Source organism: Globicephala melas, chromosome 14 (genome assembly GCF_963455315.2).
Source record: "Globicephala melas chromosome 14, mGloMel1.2, whole genome shotgun sequence".
NCBI classification, from domain to species: Eukaryota; Metazoa; Chordata; class Mammalia; order Artiodactyla; family Delphinidae; genus Globicephala; species Globicephala melas.
Window position 1 is genome coordinate 67,278,632 of NC_083327.1, and position 12,593 is coordinate 67,291,224.

The window sequence follows — 12,593 nt, forward strand, 5'->3', positions numbered from 1 at the left end:
AGAACCAAAGGAAATGCATAAACATTGAATATTATAAGGATATGCATAAACACAATTCTTCCTCCTGAATTTGTAAGCAAATACCCATGGCTATATGAAGTTGGCTTGTTGGAAGACAATGTAAGGGAGACAGAGGGTCCTTGTCATTTCCAAAATTAGTAGGGATTATCATCACCAATATGTTAGATGCTCTCCCCCTTCAAAAAAAAAAGAAAAAGAATGAAGATTCTGTAACAGTTTTTAGAAGTACTTAAGGAAGAATATCTTGAGCCCATATATAGACTAAGAACTATTAACAGTAATCAAAGAAACACTAATGTATAATAACTAAAAGCTAAAACACGGTCTTAAACTCTTCCCTTGGGAAACATGTTTTCATGAAACTCAACTGGACAAGGCTACTCTCCTCCATCCCCACTCATTGTGGGGCAGTATGAAAAAGCTAAAAAAGTGACATGCAGATATTTCTTCTGTACAGTGTACAATGAAAAGCAGTATTCTCTAACTCAAATATGGAATCATGTAAAACTTATCAGTGATTAATGTATTATAGTTCATAAAAAAGGATAACTTTCCACAGAGTGAAGTTTTAAGTGCAATACTGTACTGCAATACTTACACTAAGAAAAACGCAGTCTGTGTGTAGGTTAATATTTTTTTCGCAGAGACATGTGAAACATGTCTAAGATTACTAGATATGGTCTAAAAAGCAAAAAGAGCAACCTGGATGTGTTCATAAATAATCAGCAAGATGTTCCAAAAATTGTGGACTGACATTCTCATAAAATATTTGAGTCAATGTTTATGCAAATGTTTCATTTTTTTAAAAAAAAGCCCACAAAACTCATTATCTTATTATGGTTAGCAAATCACAAAATAACAAAAGCAAACCATTAGAATAGGTTCAAAACACTTTTTGAATGGTATAGTTACTTAAAAAGAAATTGAGTACAGAATAAAATTTTAAATGGCTTTATACAAATATTATTATATTTTTCTAGTATGGGATAGGGAGTCTTATTTATGATTTTCTAAATTGTAAGGTAGGAAGGTGTATCAAATTTTAAGGATATCACACGAACTCAAAACTTTACTAAGGACTTAGATCTTCAGTAGATCTACTTTTAAATTTTGCAATCTTATGAACCTGTAGCATGGACACACAATTTTTAAAAATGCACCCAACTTTTACATGAAAATAAAACTAGAAATCATCAATAATGAATAGTTTTATGCTGGTAGAATCTTCTTGGAATTATCTTGATTTGGAGGACATTAACTTCTACTGGCATAATTATGAGGCCGATTAGAAAATATCTACTGGGTTTCTTTATTTTGGTTAAGAGACTGGTTGGAAAAATTCAGGAGTTGCTACTTTACCTCTTAACACTGTGCACTCTGCTTTCCCTGCCCCCTCACTCCACATTCTGTGACTCAAGAGACTATTTTCAGAGGACACCTGTTTTAAATGGATCCACAGGAAATACCTATGTTGTCTTTCATAATCTGACCCTGCATCTCGTTAGCTGAAATGTGATGCTGCCCACAGAATGAAGCAACTTCAGTGTGACAACATTTACTGGAAGGTGGAGGGAATCCAGTTTATATTTATTTTCCTTCCATTAAGCCCTGGTATTGGAGTGTAGGAAAAAATAAATAAGGAAAACGGCAAAACCAGTTTAACCCTCAAAAGATTAGTATTAAATTACACAAACGGGTTTTACATCCAGACTCAGGATGATCTGCTCTTGAACTGAATGTAATCTTGCAGCAGAAACTTATCTGACACTCCTTTCTTTACAACGTTTTATTTATAAACCCCTTGTCCACAGTTCACAGTCGGCCTTGTTATATATTGATAGGATATTTATAAACCCCCGGTGGAAAAGTGCAGGGCAGCCTACCCACTGGAATAGAATTAATAAGGGGATTTCATAGAGATTAACAGTAGTCTAACACTAAAATTCCAGTTGGGTCCAAAATAAAGCAAGTCACTCGGGGGCCCCGTTTCACGGGTTTGCACCCCCCACGTGCGCGCCTCCACCGGTGCCACTTGGCCAGCAAGTCCCCGAGCTGGACCGTTGGCCCACCCCGGGGCCCGCTCCTTCCGGGCGGGTTGCCCGGCCCCCGCGCCCGGCCCCGCGCCCGCTCACCCTGGGCCGCGCTCCCTCTCCGCCCGGCCGCTGCCGCTGGCCGCGGTCCCCGGATCTCGGCGCGCGCTCCCCGAGCCCCGGTCGTCCTCGGAGGCTGCCCACCCGCTCCCAGGGCTCTGAAGGGCTGCCCCGGGCCGGGTCTCCGGGACCCGCGAAGGCAGCAGCAGAATGACGTAGATGACGAAAGAGCTGACGCCACGCCGCCCACCCCACAGCCGCCGGTGCCCGCACACACCGCCCCGCCCCGCCCGCCCGCGAGGTTGCCCGCGCGCGCGCGTTCGCGGTCGCGCCGGTCCCGCGGGACACGTCCCGCCAGAGCCCCCGTCCGCCCCGCCCGCGACCGGAGTTCCCACGGCGCCCGCCAGAGCCCTGCGCCGCCCGTCCTCCTCGTCGCCGAGCCCGTCCGCGCCTTTCGCGAACATGGCGCTTGTCCCTTGCCAGGTGCTGCGGGTGGCCATCCTGCTGTCCTACTGCTCTATCCTGTGCAACTACAAGGCCATCGAAATGCCCTCGCACCAGACCTACGGAGGGAGCTGGAAATTCCTGACTTTCATTGATCTGGTAAGGCCGCTCCCCTCCCCCTCCCCCGTCCTCCCCTCACTCTGAGCCCGGGTGTGTTTGTGGGTGCGCCGGCACCTGCGCGCGTGCTCCAGCATCCACGCCGGTCCTCGCCTCTTCCCCAGTGACTGCGTCTGAAGGCCAGGCTGCCCCCGCAGCAGCACTTTCTGTAGCACCCAACGTTATCTGGTAGCTGGGGCACGAGTGGAGGTGGGGCGCAGCCAGGTGGTGGGCTCTTTGGAGGGGAACACACACCTGCTTCTAAGAGGTGGCACGGGAAGATTCTCAACTTAGCAACTGGATCGAACGACCTTGGTCGTGAGCGGCCTCAGACTCGTTCGCCCCCAAGGTGCTTTCCAGAGCACCCACCGTGGGATCAAGTCGCAGCAGCTGAAGGAAACTGGGTATTGTCGAATTACTTGGTGTTTCCTCTGAAAGGACTGTCCTCCTAACAAAGGAAAGAAAGCTCCTCATAAAGAAGAGAAATCGCCTAATAAAGTTGTCTTCTTTGCATCTGTTTTTGCCCATTGTCAGTAATTTACTTCCAACCTTCCCCCACCCCCCAGAAGCATTAGAAGAGAGAGCTTTTCAAAACGCATTCACAGTGGACTTTATACTTTCCCCATCTTCCCGTGTAAAAGTTCGCAATAGTTTGCATAAGCAACTCCTCTGTTGGCACAATGATGGCCTTGGCAGTTGGAGGGCTTTTGTTTGTTTGTTTGTTTGTTTGTTTTTTAACAGTTTATCCACTTCTGGCACTGAAAGGGCTGGAGAAGTATCACATGAGCATAAAACCCAATAAGGACATGGGGTGGAACCTAGGAACTTCAGGGTGAAAGACTGGCCCAAACATACACTAAAAGATGGTCAAGTATGGACAGAGAATTAAAACAAAAGCTAGGAGTTCTGAGGACTAGAGAAAATGTAGAACCAATTCCTGGATCGCCAGAACTGCCCGTCCAAGGTTATACACAAGGTTGGCTACACAAGCAAGATTGTAATCTCTAATTGTTGACCCTTTGTTTTGATGCAGAGAACTTGACACCTGTTTTAAGATACTTCCAAAGGCTTAGGATGCTTCGAAGATATGCAGTCAGCAGGTTTTTGTATAGAAATACCATTTTAAATTTGTATCATGTTAGATACTTTCAGAGAAGAATTTAAGCCCTTCCCCCAGCACTTTCCAAACTGGGCACCAAGACTGACCAGGGCATAGAGTGTTTCAGGGGTTTCAATTTTCAGTTCCTCAACTTCCAGCTCTTTCTTGAAACTGATCTGTCTCTGAACATGGGTGTTGCCTGCCAGTTCTCCTTTCTTCTGCCTTGTTCATCCAAGGGACAAGCACGTGACAAGGCTCTGTGCTGTATTTATCTGTTCCTTTTAGGATTCAGAAGATAGACAGTTGTCACTAGAACTATCTTCATATTTGATTGAAAAACAAAGTCAGACTTATCTTGACAGAAAGTCTTTGAGTTGATTGGCTCGTCATTGAGGATTGGCTCTACCTTTTATGTTATGTAGCAGACTTCCGGAGACTGAAACCTGCAGCCCTGAAGTGCTGATAAATATGTATCAGAGTGTTAGAAATCATGTCCCCTTTTCAACTGTTCAAACTTATGTTAAAAATATTTAGATGTTATTTAAAAAATATGTGCATAGATTTTCAGAATTCTTTTACTGGCTATGTGAACAAAATTTCTCTTGGATCACTACCTTATCCCATTTCTCCTGATCTCACTTTGAGCTGGCCCATTTGAGTGTTGTCAGGGAACAGCACTGAGCTGAAATACGGATGGAAACCCCACCAGAACCATAGAAACTATGAACAGTTCTCAGAAGCACCTTTGCATTAGATATAGTTTTGGGGGCGCAGGGGAGGGGATTAGCAGGTGAGAGCGGTAGAAATTGAGGGTATTGTTAACCCATGCGAGAAATGACAACTCACATTGGCATTGCTTACTGTGTGTTATAAAACAAGACTCACAAGAAACGATGTACCTCTCAGAACCTTTGAGTGACGTGAAACTGTAGTAGAGCCAATCTGACTCGGCTTAAACTGTCATACACTTTATATTTTAGCATTTAGTGGTTGGACCTGCCTATTTTAAATAATCATGACAAATATATTTTTGTCTCTTTCATACTTAAATTCAGTTTGTATAGGGCCTTCAGCCAATCATTCAAACTTTTTATCTCTGTGGCTTCTGATTAAAATATAATAAATCTTTAATTGAGGGTTCCTGTGAGAAAATATGTCTAGAATATATTCAAAGAAACACTCATGCAAAGTGTTATTCTTTTTGTTACTAGAGATTTAGAGTCTTTGGAGCTTAAGCATTGTACAGCTGTTACAACAACCAGCCTGTGAGTCCCTACTATTGGTATGAAAAGATTAGGCCACTATTATTTACTCATTTAACTTTTCATTTTTCTGTGTTAAAAAAAAACTGAATAAACTTTATTACTTAGTGCTTTGGACATTTTTAATGATTCTAAGCTCATTAGAGCAATTTTGCAAGAGGGTTTAGCTTCTCAAAACTTCAGTGAGAAGGCCCTTGTCCTAGCCAACTTGGATCACAGAGAGTCAGGACATTTATCCTGGTGGCCACAGTCTGATTCCATGATCCACGGCATCAGTGTACCAGAATGTAGCTCAGGAATCTCAGGCGACACGTATCCAGGATCATATGGTTATGTGGCAGGGGCCGTTCCAGCTATATCCATACCTTACTTTGAGTATGAGAGTCATCCCAATAGAATCAGAGCTCATGGTAAAAAGTGAAATGAAAGTTATTGCATAATAACTGCATAATAATTGCATAATAACATAATAACTGAATCTGCATCATTTGAAGAAAATTCATCAGCTGTGATACTGGTTAAGAAGATATTTGAACATTAGTAATGTTCAGTAATCTTATACTGAACATTATTACTGAACTATTACTGATATATTACTGTTATCAGTAATCTTATACTCTTATTGTTATTCCCCAAGAGCTTCTTTTCCTAGAATTGAAGCACTGTAAAAGAACTAAAAGTGCTTCAGGAAAATTCAAGTAAGTAAATGGAATACTGTCTCCACATGATAGGCAGAATAATAGGCCCCCAAAGCATGTCTGCATCCTAATCCCTGGAACCTGTGAGTATGTTAGGTTACATGGCAAAGTAATTAAAGTTGCTAATCAACTGACCTTCAAATAGGGAGATTTGCTCAGATTATCCATGTTACCCCAAGGTTTCTTAAAAGTGGAGGGAGGCAGGGGAGAAGAGTCAGTTGGAGGAAGATGTGACGGTGGAAGAAAGTCCCAGAGAGGTGCAACACTGCTGGCTTTGAAGATGGAGGAAGGGCCCAGGAGTCAAGGAATGTGGGAGGTGTCTCCAAGCTGGAAAGGGCGAGGAAATAAATTATCCCTGGAGCCTCCAGAAGGAACATAGCTCTGCTGACACCTTGATTTTAGCCCAGTGAGACCCATTTTGGACTTCTGACCTCCAAAACTATAAAATAATAAATTTGTGTTTAAATCACTAAATTTATGCTAATTTGTTGCAGCAGCAATAGAAGACTAGTATACTTGGCTCTAAATCCTGTGACCTAGAAAAGAAACCTTAAATGTTGTTGTACTGATGTGGTGACTCAGCTAGTTCTTTATGTGTATTAGATAACTGGTTAATTTTAGTTTTAACCAGAAACTATGCTGAGGAGACATACATGTGACAACAGGCAATGTGAGAATCTATGAAAATGGAATAACTTTGGAAAAACTAGGCCTTTTCTTTACTGGGAAGTATTTTAGAAATTATCATTGTGAAACATGCCATGCTGGGAGGAATACTCTTAACTGGAAATAAGCTGGAAAGAAAAAACAATTAAACTGACGAATGTTCAAATATTTTCTTAACTAGTATCACAGCTGATGGATTTTCTTCAAATGATGCAGATTCATTCACTTATTCATTAATCAAATAATTTCCCAAGTTATATAATAATTGTCCCCCAAAATAATAGAAATGAGGAATCAATCAAACCAACAAACATAAATTAAAAGAAAAAAGAAACTGGATGTTGAGGCCTCAAAGTAGTGCTGGAATACATTGGGTGTTAGGAAACATTTGAATAAATGGAACTTTCCAGATGTTCAATGAGTATTCTCTTCCTGTCGTGTTTCCTCCTAAAAACATTCGAAACACTACAGATTTTTTTTTTTTTTGAAATATAGCAACCAGAATTTTATTCAGCTCTATATGGTAGAATGTCTAACACGTGAATAAGAATCAACTTCTTTGAAAAACATGAACTGGACATTTGTTATAAAAAATTAATATTGATTTTGGATTTAAGAAACTGATTTTTAAAGGTTGAAATAGAAATGTGATGATCCCATTTGCTCTAGTTTGTGGTACTCGCCATTTTGATAGTTACCATGTCTTAGGGCTCCATTATATTCATTATTTCTCCTATACTGACTTTCCATTCATGCACAGGCTGAACACCGGTGAGGCCCTACCTCCTCAAAGTGTAGTGTGAGGACCAGCAGTGATCTTATCTGGGAGCCTGGTAGAAATGTGGACCCTCCAGCTCCACCCCAGACCTTCTGAATAAGAATCTACCTGTTAATAAGATCACTAGGTGATTCTTTTTCACATTTTAGTTTGAAAAATGCTGCTCTAGGCCATGCTGTTTTTGTTTTGTAATTTAACATGGAATAGCTTGTAGGACACAGCCTTCATATATTAATTCTGCCAACTATATTTAAAACATATTTAAACATATTTCAAAATATATTTAATTATGTCACTTTTACTGTGACATAGTTAAAAACATGTTGTAAAAAATTACAACTGTAAAATAAAAGAAAGAGAAAAATATGTATTTGGTACCAAGGGTGAGCTATTTGTTGCAGTTGAGAAACAAGTTTGTCTAATCTTTAGGGAAATCAGGTGAAAAAGAATACACATTTGATTGTATTGTCTCTACTGTTGGAATAAAGGAAGCATAACAATTTATCAGGAAAAATACAATTCCTTCCAGGCACTGACTTTGCAAGGTTATTTATCACTCAGCTAGTCATATAAATGACATCGGGTAGCATAGCAGGTAATGCCTTTGATTGTTTTCTAGCAGATTATCAATAGAAATATTCTTATTGTTGATGTTTTTTATATTATGATTTTATGAAAGCCAAAGGCATGGTCTTCTGTTTTGACTGGGTGAAGGCATTTTTGTAGAGGTTTAAGGTAGTATAATCTGGGTACTTAATTTTGTTATCTAAATCCGTTTTACAAAAGAATTTGAGAAAACCACAGAGTGAGCAGGATAAATAAGTGTTCAGATGTTGAAAAGCTTGGGGTGTTCAAAGAGCAGGAAATGGTCAAGTACACCTGGAGGATAGATTTTTTGCTTTTAGACACACTAAGAATTTTTGACTTTTAAAAATGTTTAAAAGGGAGAAAAAACTGCGTAAGTATACTAAATGATGCATTTGAGTTTGTCATATTTACTTATATACTTATAATAAAATATTCTTGACTCCATTAAGTGCATGACTTAATTTTAAATAGGAAATAAAATATCTTGAGAAGAGATTCTACATACTATTATGTAACTATGATACTTAGCTTTGCCAGTCAAAACCGCAGAGTGCCATGTGAAGGCCAGTAGTTCATTGAGTAGTCTGAACAAAATTAGATTGGTTTGTTTTGGTTTGGTTTTTTCTTTTTTTTTGGATATTATACAAAGAGGGTGAAACTGCAAATTTTTTTTCAGTACAATCAGACTTGACCCTAAAATGCAGGTAAACTTTAAGGATTAAATAATGCTTTTTCCTAACCTGGGAGAAGAATTTTGAGTATAATACTTTACACAGAGTCCTCTTCCCCCTCTTTGAAAGTGTTTCTTTTGGAGCAAACATAAAATAGGGACCTGGTTTTGTCAGAGTCGGGGAAATAGTTGATGATATAATCTCTAATTCCCTTTCTTAGTTGCAAATGTTATTGAAATTACAGAGTCATCTGACCATGTTGAGGTCACTTCTTTTCCCATCTCTGCCATCCCCCATGTCTGGTATAACATTTAACAAAATTGGTAACTGCTCTTGAGGCTTTCATTTGTTTCTCTGTGTTCCCCTGAAATGTCATATGTTTCTGTGGAAGTGTGAACAATACTACAGTTTTCCATATTGAATCAGATGTTCCTGTGATCCAAGCACACTTGGAAAAAGCTTACTGCTTAGGATTCCATAACAACATAGCTTTCTTTTGCGTCTAGCAGCCTGTGGCTAGACAGTTAAAGGGCCCCTGTCTCACCTGCAGGGTATTCCTGCCAGAGGACAGTGAGTACAGACCCCTCTCTGCATGTGAGAGACCCCTGGATCAGATCCATCGTGGAGGGCAGCAAGGGATGCAATGTTGCTTTGATAGGCTGGATCAAGACAGGCTAATTGGGAATCACCAGAGAAATTGCTTGAATTCACCAAGTGATAAGAATACTGTCATTTTGAATCTTGAGCAAATGGCATGTGTTCATGACAGTGCTTTAGAAGCATGGAATTCTAAAAAGTCAGTGAGACAGTGGTCTAGCCCTTTCAGGTTGACATATTTAGAACTGTCAGGCTGTATTATAACTTAAAATTTTAATTTCAAAAGCAGTACCTAAAATTCCAGAAAATTTGTATAATACTGGAAACCGTAGGGAAGCAAATATATTCCATCTTAAGTGTCCCTAATTTTCAGTGCATCTTAGCATTGAAGTGCTTCAAGATGGTATTTTCTTCAGAACTTCATGAATACTCAGAAACACACATAGAGGGAAAGTCAGACCGTATATATATGCATGTATACATTATATGCATGTATACATTATATGCATGTATACAGTATATGCATGTATGTGTATATATGTGTGTGCACATTTATATATTCAGATTTCAGAAAAATCATATTATTTATAAAAATTATTTTAAAATTATATTTAAATTAAAGAAGATACCAATGTTAGTATTTTGGCATTTGCCTTTTGAGCCATATATGGCCTTTTCTTTGAGACAAAAATTCAATATATACATATGGTTTGTATAAATTTGTTTTTTAAAATTAGTAGACACCATAATTCACTCCTTTTGGTGCGCAGTTCTGAGTTTTGATGGATGCATAGTAGCCACCACCACAATCACCTAAAAATACTAAAATATTCCCTTGTGCTGCCCCCTTAGAGTCAAACCCTCCCCTGAATCTTAACAATCACAGGTTTGTTTTCTACCCTTGTAGTTCTGCCTTTTCTACACAAATATGTAAAGCAGACGGGACATAGCGTTTGAGCCTGGCGCTTTTCGTTTAGCATAATACATTTCAGATTCCTCTCTGCTGCTGTGTGTATCCATAATTTGTTCCATTTTAACGCTGAGTAGTATTTTATGGTATTGATGTATCGCTTTGTTGATTCCCTCATAAATTGAAGTGCATTTGAGTTTTTCCTAGTTTGGGGTGATTATGAGGAAAGCTACTGTAAACATTTGCATCCAAGTTTTTGTATGAACATGAGTTTTTATTTTTACTGGGAGTGGGATCGCTTGGTTATATGGCAAGTATATGTTTAGCTTGATAAAAAACTGCCAGACTGTTTTCCAGAATGGTTGTGCCACGTTGCACTGCCATCAGCAATGTGTGAGGGTTCCAGTCGCTCTGCGTCCTGTCAGTGTGTGGCATTGTCAATTTTTCTTCTACTTTAGCTATTCTAATAGTTGTGCAGTGGTAGTTCATTGTGGTTTTAATTTGCATTTCCCTCATGACTAATGGTATTAAGCCTCTTTTCTTATGCATTCTTATCATACATATATCTTCTTTACGAAGTGCCTGTTCAAATCCTTTGCCCATTTAAAAAAAAGGGTTGTTTTCTTATTGTTAAGCTTTGAGAGTTTTTGTGTATGCTGAATAGAAGTTCTTTGTCAAATACGTGATTTGCAAACATTTTCTCCCTGTCTGGGAGTATCTTTACCTTTTGTTGGTATAGACAGGCCCCAATTTACAATGGTTCGACTTTATGATTTTTCGACTTTTTTATAGTATGAAAGTGATATACATTCAGTAGAAACTGTACTTCCAGTTTTGAATTTTGATCTCTTCCTGGGTTAGTGATATGTGGCACGATACGCTCTTGCAATGCTGGGCAGGGCAGCGAGCCCCAGCTCCCAGTCAGCCATGCGATCAGGGGGGTAAGCAACCAATACACCTACATTCTGTTTTTCACTTTCAGTAGAGTATTCAGTAAATTACATGAGACATTCAACACATTATTATAAAATAGGCTTTGGGTTAGATGATTTTGCCCAACTGTAGGCTAATTTAAGTATTTTGAGCACGTTTAAGGCAGGCTAGGCTAAGCTATGATGTTCGGTAGGTTATGTGTTCAGTGCATTTTTGACTTAGGCAATATTTTCACTTTACCATGAGTTTATCAGGATGTGACACCGTGGTAAATTGAGGATGATCTGTAGTGTCTTTTGCAGAGCAGAAGTTTATCATTTTGATGACATCCAGTTAATTTTTGATTGGTGTGTAGTGCTATCTCATTGGGGTTATAATTTGCATTTCTCAAATGGCTAATAATCTTGAACGTCTTTTCATGTCTTACTTGCCATGTGTATGTCCTCTTCAGTGAAATAAATAGTGTTGTTAAATTTTACTTTTTGTTAAATGTTAAATACATTTGATTTTTGCATATTGACCTTATATCCTATGATTTTGCTAATTCACTTATTCATTCTAGGAGCTTTGTTGTGGATTTCATGGACTTTTCTTTTTTTATATAGACAATCATATCATCTGCTAATAGAGACAGTTTTCTTCCTTTCTAATTGTCATGGCTTTTATTTCTTTTTCATGTGTTGTTGCATTGGTTAAGACTTCTAATATGATACTGAACATAAGTGGTGAGAGTGGATATTCTTGTCATTTCTTTTTTAGGAGGAAACAGTCTTTTGCAAGTAAGTATAATAGTAGCTATAGACTTTTTATGCATATACCCTTTATCAGTTTGAGTACATTTCCTTCTGTTTCTTGTTTACTGAGAAGCTTTTAAAAAAAATATCGTAAATGGATGTTGAATTTTGTCAAATGATTTTAACTGCATCTATTGATATGTTCATATGGCTTTTTTTCCCTCTTAATATGGTGAATTACATTGATTGATTTTTGAATATTAAGTCAGTCTTACACTCCTGGGGTGAATGCACTTGGCTGTGGTATATTGTCCTTTTTATATATTGCTTAATTTGATTTGCTAATATTTTGTGGATTTTACCTCTCTGTTAATGAGGAATATTTGTGTGTAGTTTTTTATTTTTCTTCTTTGCCTGACTTTGATATTAGTGTAACGCTAGCCTTATTCCTCCTCAATGTTCTGGAAGAGATTGAGCAGAATTGGTTTTACTTCCTCCTGAAATTTGTGACAGAATTTATAAGTGAAAACCACTGGGCCAGGAGTTTTCTTTGTTGAAAATTCATTTTGGTTGATTTCAAGATATAGGAGTATTCAGCTTATTTCTTTCTTTTTCATTGAGATTTGGTAGTGTATATCTTTCAAAAAGTTGATCCATTTCATCTAATATCAACATTCTTTCCTTATCTTTCTCTTATTGTCTTTAGGGTCTGTGGTGATAACCACATTTCATTCCTGATATTGGGAATCTGTGTCTTATCTCTTTTTTCTTCATCAGTGTGGCTAAGGACTTCTCAATTTTATTTATGTTTTTCAAAGGTCAGCTTTTGGTTTCACTGGGTTTTTCCTATTGTTTTTCTGTTTTCAATTTCATTGATTTCTGTTTTTAAAGTTTATTACTTTCTCCCTTTTGTTTTGGGTTAAATTGGTTCTTCTTTATTAGTTTC

General features: G+C 38.6%; 1 protein-coding gene across 1 annotated transcript in view; it reads left to right on the plus strand.

Annotated features, from left to right (window-relative positions):
• Positions 1–2,315: 2,315 nt before the first annotated feature.
• Positions 2,316–12,593, plus strand: part of AIG1 (androgen induced 1) — a 233,898-nt gene continuing 223,620 nt past the window's right edge. The window contains exon 1 of the mRNA XM_030853304.3: positions 2,316–2,714. Coding sequence (XP_030709164.2) covers positions 2,331–2,714 — 384 coding nt within the window. The 5' untranslated portion in view covers positions 2,316–2,330. The remainder of the gene's footprint in view (positions 2,715–12,593) is intronic.